At 53.3% G+C, this 21,834-nt stretch overlaps 1 protein-coding gene across 2 annotated transcripts; it reads right to left on the bottom strand.

Annotated features, from left to right (window-relative positions):
• Positions 1 to 13,277: 13,277 nt before the first annotated feature.
• TMEM119 (transmembrane protein 119) lies at positions 13,278 to 20,238 on the bottom strand. Of its 2 annotated transcripts, none has more exons than XM_037817001.1 (2): positions 19,940 to 20,238; positions 13,278 to 15,475 (listed from the first exon to the last, which is right to left on the bottom strand). In XM_037817001.1, exon 2 carries the CDS (start codon positions 15,459 to 15,461, stop codon positions 14,613 to 14,615), a length of 849 nt encoding a protein of 282 aa, XP_037672929.1. In that variant the 5' UTR covers positions 15,462 to 15,475; positions 19,940 to 20,238; the 3' UTR covers positions 13,278 to 14,612. The 2 variants fall into 2 exon arrangements, with proteins under 2 accessions (XP_037672929.1, XP_037672928.1); XM_037817000.1 differs by lacking the exon at positions 19,940 to 20,238 and adding an exon at positions 19,643 to 19,760.
• Positions 20,239 to 21,834: the final 1,596 nt, after the last annotated feature.

Here is a 21,834-nt window from a genome sequence, read left to right as displayed (position 1 = left end):
CATCAGGGAAGCAGCCCTCCCAATGAAGCCTCCAAAATTATGCAGTGCCGTGGCCTGGCCTGGGTGCACCCATGAGGGAGACACACAGGAGACACACAGGCCTGACTTCTAGAGCATGTGGCTTGGTAGACAAGCTCATTCCACAGTGCTTGGCCAACCACCGGGCATTGCTATTTCCCAAGCCCAGTTGAATACCACCACCACCACCACTATCCATGCCCCAACCTTTTGCCCCAGCCCAGCTGTCTTTGGAAATGCCATGCTAGACACTCCAGCTCATGACCTCACCAAAAGACTGCCTGGGTGTGGACAACCCTCACAGCCCTGGAGCTGCTGGTACAAAGGAATTTCCAACACCCCCCATCCTGCCCCCAGGGCCTCCAGCAAACGGCTCAAAGGAAGCCTCAGTGGGGAACCTAGGCCAGCCCCCTCTCTTCCTAAATACCTCCTTACCACCTACAGCCTGGTGCCACTGACCTGTATGAGCACAGGACATTAGGGAACAACTCTGGACAGGGACTCAGGGGCTTAGGTTCTTATCCAGCTCTGCCATGATCTTTCTGTATGATCTCAGGCAAAGACAACTTCTATGCGTCTGGATTTTCCTTTCTGAAAAATTAGAATACTAGTCCCTGAGTCATTGGATTATGGTGAGGAGTAAAATGAATTATCACATGTACAGTGAAAAAAATACAATACCAAGCATGTAGTAAGTGATTAGAAAATGTTAGCTATCATCCTCATCACCATCACCATCACCAACATCAACATCATCGTGGTTGTTATCATCAACACCGTGGTCATCGCCACAATCACCATGACCATATTCTTCATCAACGCTACCGTCATTCTTATCCCCATCACCATCGCCATCCTCACTATCCTCATCCTCGTCAACATCATCATCATCAACACCATCATGGCCGTTATCATCATCATCATCACTACAATCATCACCATCACTATTGTCACCATCATCGTTACCAACAGCATCACTGTCATCATCACTATCACCATAATCATCATCACCATCATCACCGTCCCTGTTACAGGTCAGGTTCCCCAGGAAGCAGACTCTGAGACAGGATTAACATGCAGAGTGTGTATTCGGGAGTGTTCCTGGGATCAGCACCTGTGGAAGGGAAGGGAAGAAAGCAGGTTTGGGCAGTGGGAGGAGATGGGCAACAATGCAGTCAATCCCATGGGGGGTTCTATCTGGATGGTCCCTTAGAGTTGTCCTGTGTCAGGAGCTCTATCACTTATAATCCATAAAATTTATCACACTATTGGGCTCAGGACTTCATCTTCCCACTATTTACATTTTATAAGAAGCGAAGCTATTACCAGTGAATAAATCATTAAATGATGGAATTCCAGGCATTTGTTGGTCTTACTATTTGGGGGCAAAGCAGCTTTGTGGGAGCTTCCCACACTGGCCCATTTGCCCTTCAGCCCCAGAATCTTGCTCAATTTCCCACAATAACTGGGTCCCAGGGGACCATCCCATTTCAAGTGGGTGCTCATCCACTCCAACCCCAAAGGCTCAGGACAGCCCGGCCCTACTATCCTGGCAAAGCCTGCTTGGGCGGCCCCTGGAATCTGCATCTCCCTCGACTTTTCCCACTCTTTTTTTTTAGGAAGCTGAACCAGAGGGCAATCTGCTCACACGGGTGAGTCCTCTTCTGGCCGTGCTGACTGAGCTGAGGGCCTCAAGGGAAAGAGCCTGGGTCTGGGACGCCTGTACTGTGTGGCCATGGGCAACAATGGGCCTCATCCATTTGTCCTGCTCATTTGAGCAGCCCGAAATGGGTTGTTGGGAGAACTAAATGAGATAACATGAAGTGCCCAGGACAGCTGGGCACACAGTAGATGCCTACTAAATGCTCATTCATCCACAGGACAGGCCCTTACCCAGCAGCATGGGGCCAGGGAAGGAGTCAGGAGGGAGATCGCGGCTTTATGCCATGCCATGACTCCCTGTGCAACCTCTCTCTCTGGCCACGGAGATCCTACCTGACCTGGGCAATGCCCACTTCTCCTCCTCAGCCCTCCCACTCCAGTCCCACTGGCCTCCCTGCTGTCCTTCAAACCCTGCAAGCTCAATCCCACCTCAGGACATTTGCTCATGCTGTTTCCTCTGTCTGGAGCACTCTGTCCCAAGAGCTGCACACAGCTGCTCCTCCATTCAGGTCCCATCTCAAATGTCACCTCCCCAGAGAGCCCTCCCCTGACCACCCTGGCTAAAGTAGAAATGCACACTTCATCACCACTTCACACTGTTCATCTTCTCCATTGCACACATAACTCTGAAGTTACCGTGATCAGGAAAGCAGTGCATCGGAGGTTTCACCTTGAAATCTCTGATGCCTAGAAGCGTCCTTGCATACAGCAAGTGCTCCTCGCAAGGCTCCTTCTTGTAGCAGAGGGTGCTGGGAAAAGCTAGGAGTCAAGAGACCAGTTTCTGAGTCCGTGGGCAAATCTTTCTTCCTCTCTGTATTTGCATTTTCCCTGACTGCAAAATGAAGGGGCTGGGCCCGACAAATCCATATCCCCTTCCAGCTCAAACAAAAAGATTCCACAAACTTGGCTAACTTCTCACTTGAGCCAGAACATGATTCATCTCAGCCGATTCTGCCTAGCAACCAGGCCTTCTCCCCACACCCGGAACCAGCTCCCCCCGCCGCGGGATAAATTCCTCCCCCACCACACACCAGCATCCATGCGGGAGAGAGGAATGCGAGGCTCCCCTACCCCTCTTCGTCTGCCACCAGCATTTTAACCCAACCTCAGAATGTCTCCGACTATGTCTGGAACAACTCGGGGGGTGGGGGTGGGGGGCTGGTCCCCCCTGGGATTAGGACAGGAAGCAGCAGCAGAAGTCAGGCCGGCAGAAAGCGCTGACCCAAGCACAGCGGAGATCATTTCTATTCTGATAACTTGCCCTCCTCTTCTGTCCAGCAACTCAGGCCTTGGAGACTGTCTGCATTTTAGAGGCAAGGAAACAGTAAGCAAGAAGGAGATTCCAGGCTTGAGACAAAACTAGCTTGCTCAGGGGTGGCAGTGTGATTGTAAAAACCTTGTGGATCGCACTCCCTTTATCCAGTGTATGGATGGATGAGTATAAAAATGGGGACAAAAACTAAAGGAAAAATAGGGTGGGATGAGGGGCATGATTTGGGTGTTCTTCTTTACTTTCATTTTTTATTCTTAGTTTTATTCTTTCTGGTGTAAGGAAAATGTTCAAAAATAGATTGGGGTGATAAATGCACAACTATACTATGGCACTGTGCACAGTTGATTGTACACCATGGATGATTGTATGGTATGTGACTATGTCTCAACAAAACTGAATTTAAAAAAAAAAAAAGGAAAAAAAAACCAGCTTGTTCAGATTGACTGAGGGATATTTCAATCATCTTTGTAGATACTGGGAGAGTGGTAAAATTCAATACCCATGTGTGACACAAAATCTTGGCAATCTAGGAATAGAAAGGAATTTTCTTAACTTGATAGAGGTTCATTGCCAGAAAACAACAGCAAACATCTTGTGCATGGGTCAAGTTTTGGAAACAGTCCTATTATGATCAGGAACAAGGCAAGGAGGCCCACTATCACCACTCCATATAGAATTAGAAGTTCTAGCCAATGCAATAAGACTCACACACAAAGAAAAAGGAAGTGAAGAGCTTAGAGAGGAAGTGATGAAACAGTCATGCATGATGCTTCATGCATCTACCTAGAGATCCTTCGTGAGCAAGCCCTGGACAGTCAGGAGGTTTGGGTTAGAGGCCTGCCTGGGCCATGACTTTTCTTGGTGTCTTTGGATCTCAGTTTCCCCATCTGAAACTTGAGTGGTTGGACTAGACCAGTTATTTGCAAACTGTGCTCCACAAAGCCCTGGGGGCCCCTGCAGGGGACAAAGGGAGGCAAATGGATCTCCCACTTCCCTTCAAACACAACAGCTCTGCTTCCATCTGATGTATGTGTCAGGACTCCTAGCAAGAGTTTATTTGAACAAATGGTTCTGGAACTCAAAAAAGTTTGAAAATCACTAGATATGCTACCAACACACGTGTCAACTAAAGACCGAAACAGATAATTCACAGAAGAGCAACTCAGGGTCAACTGTATAAAAAGACCGAATCTCACTGATAATCAGAGAACTCCGACTAAAATGGCACTGGAATACCATTTCTCATCTATTCGGTTGGCAAAAAGATTGAAAAACAGCTGGCGTCACCAAGGACGTGGTAACGCGGACACTCCTAACCCAGGATGGAAATGGAAATTGGTGACGCATTTTGGAAAAGCCATTTGGCAGCACCCCTGAAAATGTTCCTGCAGGTACCCTTTGACCCAGCAATTCCACCAGTCAGGACTGTAGCCGGCTGGAGCGCTCCCACATAACCACAAAGGCACACACGCACGGGGATATCCATGGAAGTTGTGTAGTGACACAGAGGCCTTTCAGCTCTGCCATCTGTGACTTCCTTCTGTGAGGAGGCCCAGGGCCTGCTCTGTACCTGGCCCAAAGGCCCTGAACCAGCTCCATTCTAGAGACACTCAAAGCCAAGGAGAGTGGAAGTCTGGGCTCACACCTCCAAAAGGCGTCTTCACGTGGGAGTCTAGACCCTCCTGCCCATGGGACCTCTTTCCCCCTAGCTCCTGGAAGATCACAGACTCCAAGATCTAAGCCCTGGCTTCTCTGCTCACCATCTGTGTCCTTCGACAAGTCACCTCTGGCGCCTCATTCATTAACGATTTGCTGAGCGGGCATGGTTTCCTCATATGTAAACGAAGGTGATCAGCGCAACTTTGTAGCAGTTTGGGGGAAAACCACATGAAATCATTTATGTGAAAAGTAAATCGTGAAATATTGACTGTATTTATGTTCCAGACCCCGACCCCAAAGCGAATTCTCTCTGAGCGCCAAAGCCCTGAGCCTCTCACTTGAAACCACTGCTTATTTACTCCTCCTGCACTGGAGGCCTTGTGGGTAGTTTCCTTTTTTTTCACTAATTACAAACAATCCTGGCACGAACATCCCTGTACTTTCGTCTAAGTGCCCACACACAGGTACTTCTGTAGACAGGTACCAAAAAAGAATTTCTGGGGCAAAAGGCAAAGGGCAAAGGGCGTCTATAATATTGTAGATGCTGCCATGTGACCTCTTAAAAGGGTCGTCCTCGCTCCCACCCTAGACGTCTCAAAACCAGACAACGTGAAGATCTTGACAGAGACAGATTGTTCTTATCTTGTAAGAGGCCATGGGAAGAATTCAAGAGCGTTTCTGCTGGCTCCCAATGGCAGGCCCAGTCCTTCCAGCCAGAACTCTGCTACAGGCCAAGCTGCAGGGAAATCAGTCTTTGGAGACATCCTGTTTGACTTAGGTTAGATACAAGGAAGAACTTCCTGACAATGAGGCATTGTTAGACCCGGTTAGGTGAACAAAGTAGCTGGAAGAGCTCCTCTAGGGGTTTTTTAGATGGAGTGGTCTCATTTCTCTGGGATGGATCAAAGAGGGAAGAAGAGGCCAGGTTCTTCCAAAACTTACCGAAGAATTGAGTGATACCTTTTATTTGAAGAAAAGTGGCATCCTGCAGCCCTTTTCTCCAGATGCTGACAATAACCCCTCACAGGGAACACAGGGCTTGGGGCTCACCAGTTCACCGAAATCCAGAGCAAGCCTCATTCTTTCCTTTTATGGAGAAGCAACTGAGGCCCAGAGAGGGTAAGCAACTTGCCCCAGGTGGCACAGCTATGGAGGGAGCCAAGCCAGACCTCCCCCCGGGGATCCTGACCCAGAGCTAGTGCCTGCCCAGGGACCCCAACCCCATCCCCACCCTGCACATTCATGTCTCTGAAGAGTCCCAAAGGTGTGGACCTGGAATCCCATCCCCGTGATGTCAGCATCTCCCTACACACAGTATCCTTGACAGGAGCAAGGGCATTGGAGTGCAACAGACCTGGTTCAGTCATGCACTGTGCACGTGAACTTGGGCCACCTCAGCTCACTCTGGGTGCATTTCCCCATCTGCAAAATGGGGATAAACAGCCACCCTGTTGGGTCGTTGTGGGCGGTTGGGATGCTGTGCATTCCACAGATGTGTGCTCCCCCCAGCACTGTTCGTGACCCGCTGGCCGGTTCTAGTCAAAGCCCTCTCTTCTGCCTTTCCACCCCACAGATCACAAGGGACACAGCACCCAGCAGCTGTGATGACACCAGGGCTGCCAGCCAGGCTGTGAGGCTACCCTGAGCCCATTAGCCTGCATCCATGCACCACTCTCTCCTTCCTGAATAGGACTGCAGGCAGCGTTGAGCCTGGGTTAGAGCTCTGTCTACAAGTCCAACAGCCTTAGAAGGTTCAAGGCCCAACTCAGTCACTTTCTGGCTGTGTGACTTTGGGCAAGTCACTTTGCCTCTCTGAGCTTCCGTGCCTTCCTCTGTAGAAGGTGGATAATAAAGGTGTCTCTCAGACTTGTGAGGACCCATTGTATACACAGCGCTTTACGCCAGGACTGCAACACAGTGGGTGCTCAGGAAGTGATGGCAACAGGGCTAATGGTGAGATTTAAACCCTGAGGTAGGCCGAGGTAGGCATCTGGAGACAGAGAGGGTGTCCCGGAGCCCCTCAAATCATCCCTGATGTTTCCCTTCCCCCTCTGCTCCCCACTCGAGGGCCCAATCTTTCTGGGTGGCTCACAGTTCCCTTCGCAGCATCCATTGAGCACCTACTGGGTACCCAGCTCCGCACTGGGCTCCGACAGACAGGGTGGGGGGAGGGGCTTCCGGTGGCCCTTTTCCAACCTCCTGAGGCGTCCACACCGACCATCAGACGAGCCAACACGAATGGAGCCCCTCCTGCACTCTGGGCCATTGTACACAAGCATTTTCTCAAGCAACCTGTGACTTCACGGTGAAGCTCTGAGGCATGAGGTCTCAGCCTGCAAATGGAAGTACTGGGATTTGAACCCAAGCCTCCAGGGCTCACACATCAGTGTCTTTCTGTGCTGTGCCTGGCAGCTTCCTGCTCAGAGTCAGTGCTTTGTTTAATAGTTGAGAACACAACGGGGGCTCCCAGACTGGAGGGACCGTCCCAGGTCACCTAGCAACTAATCCAGCTGGGTCCCCTACTCCTCCAACACCCCAGAAATAGCCCTGCCGCCTGCCCCACATGGGCCCGCGCCTCCCGGACCCTCTCCCCAGGTCACCACGTGTCTCCAGCAAGTTACCCCAGACGATGTCTAAGCCCTGGCGGGGGTCACCACACCCCAGAAAGAGACAGAGAACAGCTGCAGTGTGACCCGTGGCCCCCACTGGGCGCCAGACCCCTGCTGAGGGGCACACGGGTTGGGGGGCCGTTTCACTCTGGCCTCACCCTTCGCCCCCTCCTTGGAGTTCACGGGACTTCCCTGGCTATTGGCACTGCTCTGGTTTCACCAGCGCTTCCAGGATCCCCTGTCCCCCAAGAAAAGATGTTAAGACTCCAAAAGTTTTACGCATGGAAGAGTCACTGACCTTTGATTCTCAAGTTTCTAAACTAGATCTGGAAAGAAGAGGTGATTCCGGACAGCCAGAGACAGAAGTTTAGAAACAGAACTTTCCACCTGTTCTCTTCTGCAGATGCTGTACTTCACAGTTGATAGCTTATAACAGCTCATATTCATTGAGCACCCATTGGGACCCTGTTCTAAGCACTTCAAGTAAATGAACTCATTTATCCTTTTCACCTACCCTTCCAGGTAGACACAACCTTTATTCCCATTATACAGATGAAGAACATCAGGCCCAGAGAGGTTAAGTGACTTCCTTAAGATCACACAGCTGGGACTTGGCAGCATGGGGCTCCAACCAAGGACATCGGAAGCTTCTATCCCTAACCACCATGCTACCCTGCCTTGCACGTTTGTGAAGTACATTCATATTTATTAGCTTCATAATATTCTGGGGGTTGCAGGGAGGTGAGGCAAGAGCTGAGGGCCCAGTTTTATAGGAACTCACAGCCCAGAGAGGTAGGTGATTTGCCCAAAGTCACACAGCTGAGGAGGGTTCTCCTGGTTCCAGAGCCCTGACCCCTTTTTTCCTACAATTAGGAGATTACCCTCAATAAAGTGGGTGGGCCTCATCAATCAGTTGAAGGCCTAAAAGCAACTACTGAGGGTTCCTGGAGAAAAAGTAATTCTGCCTCAAGACTGTAGCATCAAATCCTGCCTGAGTTTCCAACCTGCCTGCTTGCCCTATGGATTTTGGACTTGGCATGAGCCAATTCCTTGAACTAAATCTCTTTATATATGTATACATGTGTGTGTCTGTGTATATATGTGTATATGTAAGTATGTATATATACATGTGTGTGTCTGTGTATATATGTGTATATGTAAGTATGTATATATATATATGTGTGTGTGTATATATATATCTCCTATTGGTTCTATTTCTCTGAAGAACCCTGACTAATATCCCATTCTGGGCATCACAGAAGCTTCTGGCATCAGTGACGCTGGCAAGAGCAGATTTACGGGCAGGGGTATTTTATACTTTGCAGCTGCCATTGTAAACCTGGACCTGTGGAGGGGGGCAGGGAGCAGCTGCATGGACCTCCAGGGCCCTGGAGCCAGCACCAAATCCCTCCTGCTATTTCTGAGCAGCCTGAGGAATCCTGAAACTAAAACCTCCTGGAAAAAATGGCACACCCCTATCCCACTCCGGGCAGGCTCGCTCCTTCCCCACAAACCAGAGGGAGAGCCAGGGATGAACAGAGCAGACCTGGATGCAGCAAGAGACTGCCCATCAGAGATGGGTGCCAGCCCCCGAGGGGTCCTCAGTGCAAAACAAGGGGTTGGCCTAGATCGTGGGTTCCCAAACTTTGGTGTGCATCGGAATCATCCAGAGAGCCAAAGCAGCACCCAGGAGCCCCCAAGGATTCCGATAGCTTCTGAACTTTGGAGGTTCTCTAAAGTCACCTCAGCTCAAAGATTCCAACAATTTAAGGTTCTGTGATCCATGTACCTGCCATGTGACTCCGGGCAAGAGACTTGAACACTCTGAGTCTTTTTTCTCATCTGTAAAATGGGGAGAAAATAATGACCATCTCATTAAGAAGAGTGTGGGGAAAAAATAAAATAACATCGGTAGTTCATAGCAGCTTTACTTGTAATAGCCCCAAATTGAAACAACCCGAACGTCCATTAGGCAAATATATGTCAATAAAATAAAATACTATGCAGCAGTAAGAAAGAATGGACTATAGATAATACAACAGCATGAATACATCCCAACATATTTATGCTGAGTGCAAGAAGCTAGGCAAAAAAAAAAGGAATACATGTTGTATAATTCCAATGACATAAAATTCTAGGAAATGAAAACTAATCGTGGTGACAGAAAGCAGATTAATAGCTGCCTAGGGACGGGGCTGTGGGTGGAAAGAGGCAGAAGGGAGGGATACAAAGCCTGAAGAGACCCTGAGGGGGTCAAAAGTTTCTATCTCGATTGTGGGGATAGTTTCATGAGCATACACATATGTCAAATTTTGTCAAATCGTACAATTTAGACATGTGCCATTTGTTGCATGTGAATCATTCCTCAGAAAAAGATGTTCGTAATAATAATAATATATACTGTTAGAATGAAGTCACAATTCTTTTACATTGCCCATAAAACCTTATCTGCCCTGGGTTCTCTCTGCCTCCGAGACTCATCTTGGCAACATTCCTCTTTGCTTAAAATGCTGCAGCAGCACTGGCTTTTTTTTTTTTTTCTATTCCTGGAAGTCACTGAGTCCCATTCAACCTCAGGACCTTTGCACATAATGTTCCCTCTGCTCACAAGGCTTGCTCTGCAACTTTTCACTTGACCAATTCCTCCTTACACTTTAGGTCCCTCATTAATTTGTAATTTATTCACAGAAACTTACCCAAAACTTTCCAAACTAGATTAGGTCTTTCTGTCTTAGGCTTTAGTAACACACTGAACTTTGTCATGGCTGCATTTATTGATAAATGCAGTCTTTAATATCTAGTTCTTTGCACTGATTGAAAGCACCATAGGACCAAAAAAAAATAATAATAATATAGGCCAAGGGTCAGTCATGTGCATAATGGTTGCTTTATAAATGGCACCTGTTAATCATCTTGGTTGCATCTGGGTGATTCTTTGATTAATTTTCATCTCCTCCGCTAGAATATAAGCTGTACGAGGGCAGGACTCAGTTCCTTTTGCCCCCAATACCTGGTACATAGTAGGTGCTCATTAAATTCTTATGGTTGGAAAACAGTCTGTGACCTGGCTACTTGCTCCTGTTAATTAATTGCCCCGAGGGTTAATTAATCCCAACCAGGGAAGACTCGATGATTCCAAGGGTCTAAGAATGAGAACCAAGACAGGCCTGATCCCATTGGCCCTGGGCAGTTGCTGTCAACACCAGGGAGGGTAGGGTAGTAGGCAAACAGGAAGTGGGACAAGTGATGAAATGCAGTGCAGCACACGAGCCCCAGGATCCCCCCGACCATCAGTATTGGGGCTCAGCCTTTGAGCCACAGACATATACCAAAATGAGGCAGGAAGCTCAGCACAGAAGAGCTCAGGCTGGGCTCGTATCCCGGATGTGCCCAGCTACGTGACCTCAAGCAAGTCACGGCACCTCTCTGAGCCTCGGTTTCCTCATCTGTAAAATGGGGGTAATGAAACTGCTCATCTCTCTGTGGGGTGTGTGGGGAGAGTTCAATGTGGCTAACATGGACATGCTGGCACGTATGCCTTCCACACACACACACCTGCACACACATGCATACATGCGAAGCCCTCACTGGGTGCCAGGCCCCGAGCCTGAGACCCCAGGCCCCTGTGCCCGTGGTCTTTGACAGTTGCCAGCTGTACCCTCAAAGATACTGATTTCATTGGTCTGAGGCAGTATTGTTAAATGCTCCCAGGTGATCCCAATGTCAGCGCAGAGACCCCTGTCAGGTGGGATAGGATCATCCCCACTTGACACACAGGGAAACAGAGGCCCAGAGAGGTAAGATAACTTGCCCAAGGCTGCACAGCTAAGAAAGGGTGGAGCTGGGATTGAACCCAAGCAGTCTGGCCCCGGGGCCCAAATCACCCTAACCCTGATGAGAGGGTTGAAGATGGCGTGCTCAGCCCACAGAGGTGCCTGGGAGATATGGGCTCTATCCCCCTCCTGCCCCACCCCTCCCACTGATCAGGACAGGGGGAGGAGCCCTGCTTCCCACCCCTGATTCTTCAGCACCCCCACCCCACCCCACGTCTCCAGAACCTCCCATTCCCACACTGAGTTCGGGCTTGTGGCTCTCCCTCTCCTCTCCCCCAGGGCAGCCGCAGTCCTGGCCCGGGGACAGACTCCCAGACTGGGGGCAGCCGTGTTTACAAGCCCTGGGACAGTGGGGGCCTATTCAGTCCCTGACAGCCACCCCGGCTCTTGGGAACAATGGAACAGCTCACCCCCTCACTCTGCTCCCCACTGGCCCGCTCCTAACCATCCCCCACCCCCAGCCCCCCAACCCCTCCAGCCCCCCGCCATCTTCCAACCATCATCTCATGGAGGTGCTCACCTTCCACCAACGTCAGGCCAGACCTGTGCCCATCAACTGCCCCTTCTGGACAACTCCACTGCAGATGTGGGAGGAGACCGGAGGGGCTCTAAGCAGGACAGGGCCCCTTCTGTCCACCTCCCCAAGGGATTCATTCATCCATTCGTCAGATTAGCACAGCAGAGAAGAGCTCAGACTCTGGGGACAGGCTGCTGGGTTGGAATCCTGGCTGTGTGACCTGGGCACAGCCTCACTTCTCTGGGCCTCGGTTTCCTCATCTGTGACACAGGAGTAAGGACAGCACCATCTTATAAGGTTGTGAGACTCAGTGAGCTCGTGCACAGCAAGTGCTTAGGGCAGTGCCTGGCTCCTAACAGGTGCCAATCATTAATTGTGAGCCATTATCATCATCGAGCATTGCCTGGCCCAGGGTAGTGTGGAGTGAGGCTGCGTGGGGGCTGTCGGAACAGGCTCCCAGGAGGAAAAGACCAGAAACTAAAGAACAAGGAGGAATTAGCCAAGCAGCTCTAGGGAAGGGTGTCATAGGCAGAGGGAACGGAAGGTGTAAGAGTTCAGAGGTGAGGGACAGGTTGACTCCTGGGCTGGGGCTCAGACCACCTCCTTAATCCTGTCTTTCCCCCACCAGTCCTGGTGGGATGCAGGCTATGGCTGAGACCACACACTCCATGTCCTCTAAAGGGCCCAGTGGGCATTAATGGGGGGTAACTGACCAGAGAGCTGCTGATAGGGAAAATCACTCTCCTGCCTGCTTCCCAAGGAGCTCCCGCCTGAAAACAACTTAGCAGGTTTTTGCTTTCACGGGGAAGCTTTTACGTTGCACCCCAGCACCTGGAACCTCCCAGGAGTTCAGGAACAAGAAGAGAGCCTGTCACACCCAGAGAGGTTGAGCGACTTGGCTAAGGTCACACAGCATCCAGGGATTCCACTCTCCCGATGTCCTTCCTTGGGGGCTGGGCTGGGCCTGGAAAGGGAGGGCCCTTCCCCCACCGAGTGAGACGGAGGCCATTGTGTGTTGTGAAACCCAAACCCCAGCCGCCTCCAGATGGACGGATGTGGGGTTGGCGGAGGCAAGGGCCTCCCTGCCCCCATCACCCCAGGGATCCAGCACATGGTCGCAGACCCAGGCACATCTGGTGGCTCCTGGGGCCCAAGGAGGAGCGGGAGAAGTCTCCGCAGGAACTTGCCATCAAAGACAAGGAGGAGCCTGGTGGGTGAGGAGACAAAGGCAGACTGGAGGACCAGGGCTGCCTCCAACCCCAAGGACACCGTCAAGGGCATGAGGAATGTGGCATTGTCCACGTGCCAGGCCTGGGAGTTTGGGGGGTGGGGAGGAAACCCTTTCCAGTCTTCCACTACCCTGCAGAGGATGGGGAACAGAAACCTAGACTGGGAGCCCCTCAACTGTTCATCTTATGGCAGGGAAACAGAGAGGTGGTGTGACTCTCCCGCAGTCACACAGCCAACAGGTAGCAGAACCGGGCGTGGGACCCAGGTCTGCGCGGCCACAAGTCCAGAACTAGTTCTCAGCCTATGGGGCACCCCCTCTTTCCTCCCTTTCCCACCCCAACAACCCATTCAGCCTCCCGGGCCTGGCTGATGCGAGTTCCACTGAAACAGGGGTCCTCATCCCCATGGAACGGCCCTGGGGAAATGCACCCCTCACCCCCAGCAGATTCATTCCTCCCTCAGGAAACCAGCGAGACTCAGGCCAGAAGAAAGGTTTATTGTGCCGGGTTGTTTTATCTCAGCACCTCCATGGAGAGCTGTGCAGAGCTTGGGGGGCCCACGGCAGAGGGTTGGGGGAGAAGAGCCCCCCAGAGCCCCCCCCAAATCAGGGCGGAGCCCAGGCTCCCTGTCAAGGACTGGAAAATGCTCTGGACTCAGGCTGCCAGACATGTGTGAGCCAAGGGGGGCCTCCAGGGTGGGCCTCCCCTCACACACAGCCCCTCAGCCTCGAGACTGCCTGTGGGAACTCAAAGGTAGGGTCCAGTCCACTCACTCCCATCCCAGAAGCAGAAGTGGAAAGAGAAGCTCCCCCTTCTCCCCACAAGCTGGGGCTGCTAGGGCACTAGAGAGGGCTGAGCCCCAAGCCCCACCTCTAACCCTGAGTCAACCAGAAACTGGGGGCAAATTTAGAGCAGTATTTTCCAGAATGTTCTTTGCAGGATTTTACTCTTAACTATTTAAAAAAAAAAACAAAACATACTCAGTGGTCAAAATATATTTGAAAAAGGTTAAGAAAAACCAAATTCAGCAGGAATCTTTCCTGCAGGACTTGTCCAAGCTCTGGGGTGCTTTCAGGGTGGGTAGACAGGCAGCGTTACCTCATCTCATTGGACCACGAAATCGTTTTTCCACTAAGGGTACCTCAGGGAACCCAGTTTGGGGAATGCTCATGTAGGGCACGTGTCATAATGTACACAGGGGCCTCTTGCGGAAGTTTCCAAGTTAATCAGGCCCAGTTCTGCCATTCGGAACAGAAGCAGAGTGACACTAAAATATTTGGGGCTGTGGGGGCATGAAAAATGGAGACCACCGCAGTCCTGAAATATCACTTAATCCCAGGCTGCATTCTGCTTAACCCATCTGGACATTTTAAAAGGGTCTCCCATTCGGCCGCTTCCAAAACTCTTATTCTGTTTTTCTTTTCTATCCTGATGCAAAAGTGGTGATGTTTGCACTGTCACAAGGGACCTGTGGCTTATGTTTCCCGATTGGCCTGGCTGATTTCATGAGCCATTTTTTTCGTGGCTCCCACAGAGGCACGTTCCCATCCCCACTGTCCCTGAGTGGCTGTGCTCTGTGACACGGCTTCCTGGGGCTGTCGAGGCAAATGTTTCTGGAACCTGGGGAGGCTCTTGGGTGGAACTGAGGCTGGCATCTCTGCCTGCCATAGGAGCAGGACACACTGAGATGTGCAGCAGGGGTGGGCAGATGAGGGGGTGTCTGCCAGGAAGCAGTCAGGGCTGAAGGCCTTCCCATGCCCCAGGAGGTGACCGCTGGGTTCCGCAGCCAGGGCCGGCTGCCCTGGAGGCCTATTAGACGCTGGGGGTGACCCTGCCGCAGGCACAGGGGCTCTCGGGGAGACTGGCTGGTTCCCCAGCTTCCTGAGCTGAGGAAGGAGCTGCCCCCGGTTCCCCTGGGCCCTCACCAGGGGTCACAACCCCCATGGACTCTGCCAAGCACAGCTCCTCGGTGGCCCCCGGTTTCTCCGCTGGGACGCTACGTCCCTGGGCCTCCTCGCACACCTCCTGGCTGCCCTCCTCCTCTTCCTCTGACTTGTCCTCCACCTTCTTGGCTGCTCCGTCCCCACTGCCCAGGGCAGCCTTGGCTGGAGACTTGAGGTTCTGGGTGGCAGCAAGGATGTCGGCCTGGAGCTGCTGCGAGGAGCCCAGGGCCTCCTCGGGCCGGCCGTCAGGGGCCCTGTCGGGGACCTCACTGAAGGCCCGGGGGCCCCCGGCCCGGTCGCTCTGGTCCACGTACTTCTTCTTGGGGAAGGACGAGGGGTAGTAGGCCGAGGCCTTGTGCTTCTGGCGGGTGATGACCGCGGCGCAGACAATGAACATGAGCAGGAACACCAGGGAGCCCACCACGGCAATGAGCATCACGTACTGGCGGAAGAAGTCTACGATCCCATCCAGGAAGTTGGTGGGGGGCTGGGGGCCCCCCACCACTGTGGGCTGAGGCCCCACCGACGTGGGGCTGAGAACCGGGGTCCAGGATGGCGGGAGGCTTGGGGAGGAGGCTGACGAGCCCTCGGCTTCCCCGCTGCCCCCCACGTCCTCCAGGAAGGCGGGCTGCAGGGGCACAGAGTGGGGGTCCGAGGGCACGGCCCTTAGGAGCAGCAGCAGAGAGACGAGGAGGCTGGGGGCCGCTGCAGTCACCATGTTGTCTTGGGGGCCTGTGGGGAAATCAGGGAGGGGAGAGGTCAGGGAGGGACTCCAGGTTCTGGGGGTGCACAGAACACCAGACATATAGCAGGAGTCGTCCCTACCATACAATGAACTAGATTAGTTCAGACTTGGGGTACACTTGTTCCCCACTTGACTCTGAGGTCCTGAAGGGCAGGGACTGAAGCTGGTTCATCTCGGAGTCCTCAGGGGATTGCACTATATCTGGTATTGAGTATACAGCAGGTGCCCAATAAATGTTTCTGGACTGACTAGCTGAATTAATAAGAACTTACACTTATTTTTTGCTTTAGCAGGCAGTTTTCTGATTCTTACATGGAATTTCTCATTGAATTCTGATAACCACTCACCAAGAAGCTATTGCCATTATCCTCCTTCTACAGATGTGGAAACTGAGGCACGGGGGGGTTAATTGACTTGGCAAGGAAGAGCTGGAGTTCAGACCCGGACACGAAGGAAGAAATGACCGAAAGGGTGAGTAAGTGAGAAACTGAGGGAATGGCTGAGCCAGCCGTGTGAGCCCTCTCCTCAGGGGTCCCCTCCCCAGACGCCCCTCAGCCCCTCTGTGGTTCCAGGCCCCCCAGGGCCTCTTCCCCATGCACTGGGTGGCTGCTGTGGTTCTCCTCTTCCAAATCCCGGCAGCTCAGATGCTTCCTCAAACCTCCACCAGTTCCTCCCCAGAACTTTCTTGGGTTTTGAAGCCTTCAGAGGTTCTGAGCTTGGCCAAGGAGACTCTGGGGTGACAGCCTCTGTCCCAGCATTGCCCCTCACCTCCAGACTCAAAGCAGGGCCAGGAGGACCCCAGGGTGGGGGTTGGGGGACATCATGCCTGAGACAAAGCTGGAGCCTGCTGACCCAACCCTCCACCGCCACCACTAGATGGGAACCAGATGACGCCTGCCCACCTCCCTCCCTCCCCACCCCACTGGAAGGCTTTTCCCCATGTGAACCCCCAGACCCCATCTGGCTCAGACAGCCCGGCTGATTAATAAATTCCTGCTGGTCCAGGTTTAAGGAGAAGCCTGGTTTCTAAAACACAAACTCACCCAGCACAAGGGAGCCTGGAGCTTAGACAAACCCAGGGATGTCTCACCACGGCCCGCAAGCTGCCCCCTGATGACCCTCCCCGGCCCAGGGCCAAGTCCCCTGAAGCTGGTGAACCCAAAGGACCCATCGGGGCCTCCTCTCTTGGCAGATGGGGAGACAGGCCCAGAGAGGCATGTTCTGGGGCTGGAGGAGTAAGCCAGTTCCCAGCATCTCTCCTGACGATGGGTCATATCCTGTCCCAGGTCCCAGGGCCTCACCTCACAGGTGACCTGAGGCCTCCTAATTAAGTGTCATTAATTGAAATTAATTATACTGATGTAAATTGGGACAAACTGGCATGGATGGGCTTTGTGGGTTTCTCAATAAGATGGCAAAAACGAATCCCCGGACATAAAAAGAGGCAAAAATACTCAAATCTGGATTAATTTGAAATGAGCTGGTCATTTCAAGCTTTCATCATCTCATAGATTCAATTCAGAAGCCAGGTGGGGCGGGCATGGGTGTTACCCACATTTTACACAGGAGGAGGCAGAGGGTCAGAGACCGAAAGTGACTTGCCCAAGGACACATAGATGCTAAGTGGCAGGAGCCAGGGTTTGAACCTTCCTTTGTATGATTCCGGGTGCAGAAGATTGGACGCACACACACATTTACCACACACATACACACACACACACCACGTACTCACACAGACACACCACATACCACTCACACCCACATGCACTACCCACACACAGACACAAGATATGACACACACTCACGCCACACACACACACACACACCACAATGCACGCTCAGACACCACCCAAACATACCAGACATACACACACCCCACACGTGCATAGACATGGTGGCCAGGGCAGGCCCAGGAGTGGGGCCGCACCCCGGGGTCCTCCCGTCAGCTGAGCAAGGCTCTCCGGTCCTCAGTGACCATCCGGAGCCCCCCCGGGCCCTCCCCTCCCAGGTACTTTGAGCTTCGGGGTCTGTGTCCTTCCAGTCACCGTCCTGCCCCTCCAACCTCAACTCCAGCCCAGGAGAGGCGTGGAAGGGTGGCAGCCGGAGCTTCCCTCCTCAGAAGGCAACTCCGACCGGTGGTGGCTAAAGACCAGGGAGGGGGTTCCCAGGGTGGGACGAGGGTAAGATTCAGTCGCTGAAGTTTTGTGGGTTGCAGGCTGCGGGGATTGGAGTCCTGGCTCTGTGGCCTGGCCTCTCCGGGCCTCACTGTCCCCATCTGTAAATTGGGGGGAGGTGGTGACCACAGGCCCTGCCTCACAGAGCCCTTAGGACTGGTGGAGGTGACATTCAGAAAGTGTTGGGTGCAGAGTTGCCGCTCCACGCAGGAAAGACAGAGGAAAAGGCCCCCCATCCCCCTGGAGCCTGAAGATCAGGACAAAGGACAAGGAAAGGGCCAGCCCTGCTCCCCAAGTTCACACAAAGTGTCTTGAAAACTTTGCTCTTTAAAACTTCACAAGGCCCGGGCTCTCAGAGCTGCCCCCCACCTCATCCCCTTCCTAGCTCCCCGGGAAACACGAAGGCAAAGTGGGGTGATGCTGCTCCACGTGGGGCCAGCCTGGCCTACCCAGAGATGGCTGAGTGACCCGATTGGCACACACACACACACCCATGCCACGTACTCACACAGACACACCACATACCACTCATACCCACATGCACTACCCACGCCACAGACACACAAGATATGACACACACCACTCACACACGCATTCACCACACACACACGCACACACTCCACATACACAGACACACACCCTCTGGGCCTCAGTTTCCCATCTGCAGACTGGAAGAACTGGCCCAGACCAACGATCATTCTGCTGACCAGGAGCCCCCACCGCCTTCTGGGGGAAGACAGGGATCCAGGACCTTCTGGGTCCTAATTATTTCCAGAGACTCAGAAATTCACAGGCCATTGGGAGGCAGATCGGGCCCATCCCCATTCATTTTGCCCAAGAGGAAATTCAGGCTCAGAGAGGGGGATTGGCCTGCCCAGCGCCACACAGCAAGTCGGGGCAGAGCTGCACAGAGCCCTGGGCAGAGAGGGTGGCAGGGTCTCCAGAGGCTGGGCAGTCACTTCGAGCTATGTGTCCTGGGGCCAAGCATGTCACTTCTCTGTACCTCGGCTTCCTCGTCTGTACAATGGGCACAACGGCCGCCTCCTTGGCTACTGTAAGTAAGGGCAAGAAATAGCAGGGTCTGGTGCACACGTAGGTGTCAGCCAGTGGGGGATCCAGGGCGGCCCCTTGGAGGCCAGGGCCTCTCTTTGAGGTCCATCTCACACAGGGTTTGGTATTTCTAAAACTTAAGGGTCCCACTGGCAGTCATCAATATTCAGATAAATGCAAATCCACCCCTGAGGCCTGAGGGCCCCCAAACTGAAGGCCGAGGGGCCAGAGCCAGTGCCCCACCCCCACGCGGAGGCTGGTGGCCAGAGGGGGAGGGGCGGCCCACGGAAACCTGGCTTCCATTAGTGGCTTTGAGGAAGGGGAATCTGGCTGAGCCGCTGCCCCCCTGCTCTGGGGCCGGCCGAGGACAGGGCCCTGGGCCTCTCGGTGGGGGAGGCCTGGCAGGGTGAGGTCCTGACGGCTCAGAACCTACACACACACCAACGCGTCTCACAACACCCAGACGCAGCACCTCCCACCCAACACACATAGGCACACGGACTCAGACGCAACACCAGACACTCAGGAGAGCTCACGCAGCCCTGCAGCCCAAGACACACAAAGAGCACACACGGACAGGCAACCCGTCGGTACTCCAACAACACACACCCTTGCAAAACCCGTGGACACACAGTCAATGCCCACAGAGGGGACGACACCCAACACCCTCACGTCCTGGAAGCAGCACCCGGGGCATTCACCCGATGCAACAACTGCAGACACACAGTGCCCCGGCCTGACCCCCGTACCCCACAAGGGACTCGGAGAGCTTGCTCCCCCATCCCATCACCCACGTCCTAGCCACAGATCACACACATGCACACATCACACACACACTTACAGACACTCCTCAAAGTGCTCAGACCAGTTCCCAGTCTCTAAACTCCAAGACACCCCCAGGCTCTCAGCCCAGGGGATGTGGGGACTCACCGGGGTTCCTCCGTGCACAGGCCTGGGAGCTCCCGCCAGGTGGAGCGATTTAGGGGTGCCTGGCCCTCCGGGAGAGTCCGTGTGGCTGCCCCACCAGCCGTCACTGCTCTGGGCTGGCCCCTGCCCGCCCTCCCTTCTCCCTCCTCCCACCACCCCCTTCCTCCTCCCTCCTCCCTCCTCCCGCCGGCGGGGCTGCGGGGCCAGCTTGATTTCATTAGGAGGGTTTGAGGGGGGAACCGGGGGGAGGAGGCGGGGCTGTGCCCGGGCCACACACAATCCCACCCCGATGATGCTCACACTCACGCGGGTGACCTCTCCACGGCCACCCCCCTCGGGGGGCACTTCTTCCCTGATGGTGTGTCTCCAGGGCAGGCTGAGCAGGGGGCAGACAGACAGACAGACTGACAGGGCTGTCCTGCAATGCTCCCCCAGAATACCATGCCTTGGGCGGAGCTTGGGGTCCTCCCACCCCCCAGCTCCTGCTCCAAAAGGGACTGGGTCAGGGAGGTTCAGAGGTCCCTGGAACTGAGAAGGAAAATTCCCCGTCCTTGGTTCCAGCTGTGACTCAGGTTTTCCATGGCTCGGGGGTGCAGAGTGGGAGCTGGGGTGTGTTGAAGGGAGAGCAGGAGTGGAGGCCTAAGGCAGGGAGCAGAGTTCTGGCACCCGCTGACTGGCCCTGGTGAAGCCCTTAGCTTCCCCAGGCCTCAGTTTCCCCATTTGTAGTGGTGGGCGGGAAGATTTCTGGGATCCCTCTGGCTCTGACATTTCTGGGGCCCGTGGCCTCACAATGCCCCAAATGGAGTAACTTGAGCAGGGATCGTAGTCCCATTTCACAGACGGTGAAACTGAGGAAGGGTGAATTCAAGTGGCTTAATGGGTGTTCTGAGGTGAGTTAGAGGCAGGCCCTGGAAGCAGGGCCTCTGGGTGACCTGAGGAATCCAGTGGGTCAGTAGCCCCTTGCATTCATTTATTTGTGCACTCATCATGCCCTGAGTCCACCCCGTGCTGTGGTTCCCACCTCAAGGGCAAAGCGGCCTGATACACCGAGCCCTGAGCCCGGAGGCTGACAGACCTGGGTTCAAATCCTGCTTTCACCATATCCTACTCCACATAGACCCTCTGTTTCCTCGTCTGTAAAATGGGGAAAGAGAATCCATACTGCCCACAAGGCTGCTGGGAAAAATCAGAGGAGCTGGCGGGCATGAGAGCACTCAGCAAGAGTAAGAGCATTGGCCAGATGCCAAGTGCATTCATTTTCTGTGGCTGCTGTAATGTGGATCCCAAACTTGGTGGCTTAATACAATGCAAACATAACATCTTATCCTTTGGGGGGTCAGAAATCTGAAATGGGCCTCCCTGGACTAAAGTCAAGGTGTTGGCAGGGCTGGGTTGCTTCTAGAGGCTTCAGGGGACAATCCATCAGCTTGTCTTTTCCAGCTTCTAGAGGCATCCTTATTCCTTGTGTCACGTGCGCCTGGCTCCATCTTCAAAGCCGACAGCCTTAGGCTGAGTCCTTCTCACGCAGCCCTCTCTCGGGTCCTCTCCCCCTTCTTCCTCCTTTAAGAACCCTTGTGATTACATTGGGCCCAACCCAGATAATCCAGGGTAACCTCCGCATCTAAGATCCTTGATCGCTTCTGCAAAGTCCCTTTAGCCATGTAACTCACACGTTCACAGGTTCTGGGAATTGGGACATGGTCACCTTTGGGGGGACATTTTTCTACCTCCCACCCCAAGGTTGCATATTATGACTTGCTCTCCTCTCTGTGGATGTTTGGAAAGAAAACCCTCCAAAACACTGGGTTTTCCTCACCATGGAGAGCCTAGCACTGTGCCTCAAACACAGCAGGTTCCGTGAGTGCTTAGAGGGAGGTAGATGAAAAATCAAAGCCTGTTCGACTGATTAAAAAAACTGAGGTCACAGAGACATGACTTTCCCAGGATCCAGCAGCACGTTGGAGATCAGAGCCCTTTCTTCTGCCCCGGCCCCTGGGGCAGAGCATCTTGGAATCAACTGCCAGGACTGTGATCCCCTCGGGGGCCGGTTATCTACAGCAGGACCCCCCTGCCTCCATCTGCCCCATTAGAGGACTGAAGACCAAGTCAACACACACACACACACACATACACACACACAATGCAAACATACATGAGTACACACCACACACATACACATACAGACATGCACACAC

This window comes from Choloepus didactylus, chromosome 23, assembly GCF_015220235.1.
Source record: "Choloepus didactylus isolate mChoDid1 chromosome 23, mChoDid1.pri, whole genome shotgun sequence".
Taxonomy (NCBI): Eukaryota; Metazoa; Chordata; class Mammalia; order Pilosa; family Megalonychidae; genus Choloepus; species Choloepus didactylus.
This window is presented reverse-complemented; position numbering and strand designations above follow the sequence as displayed.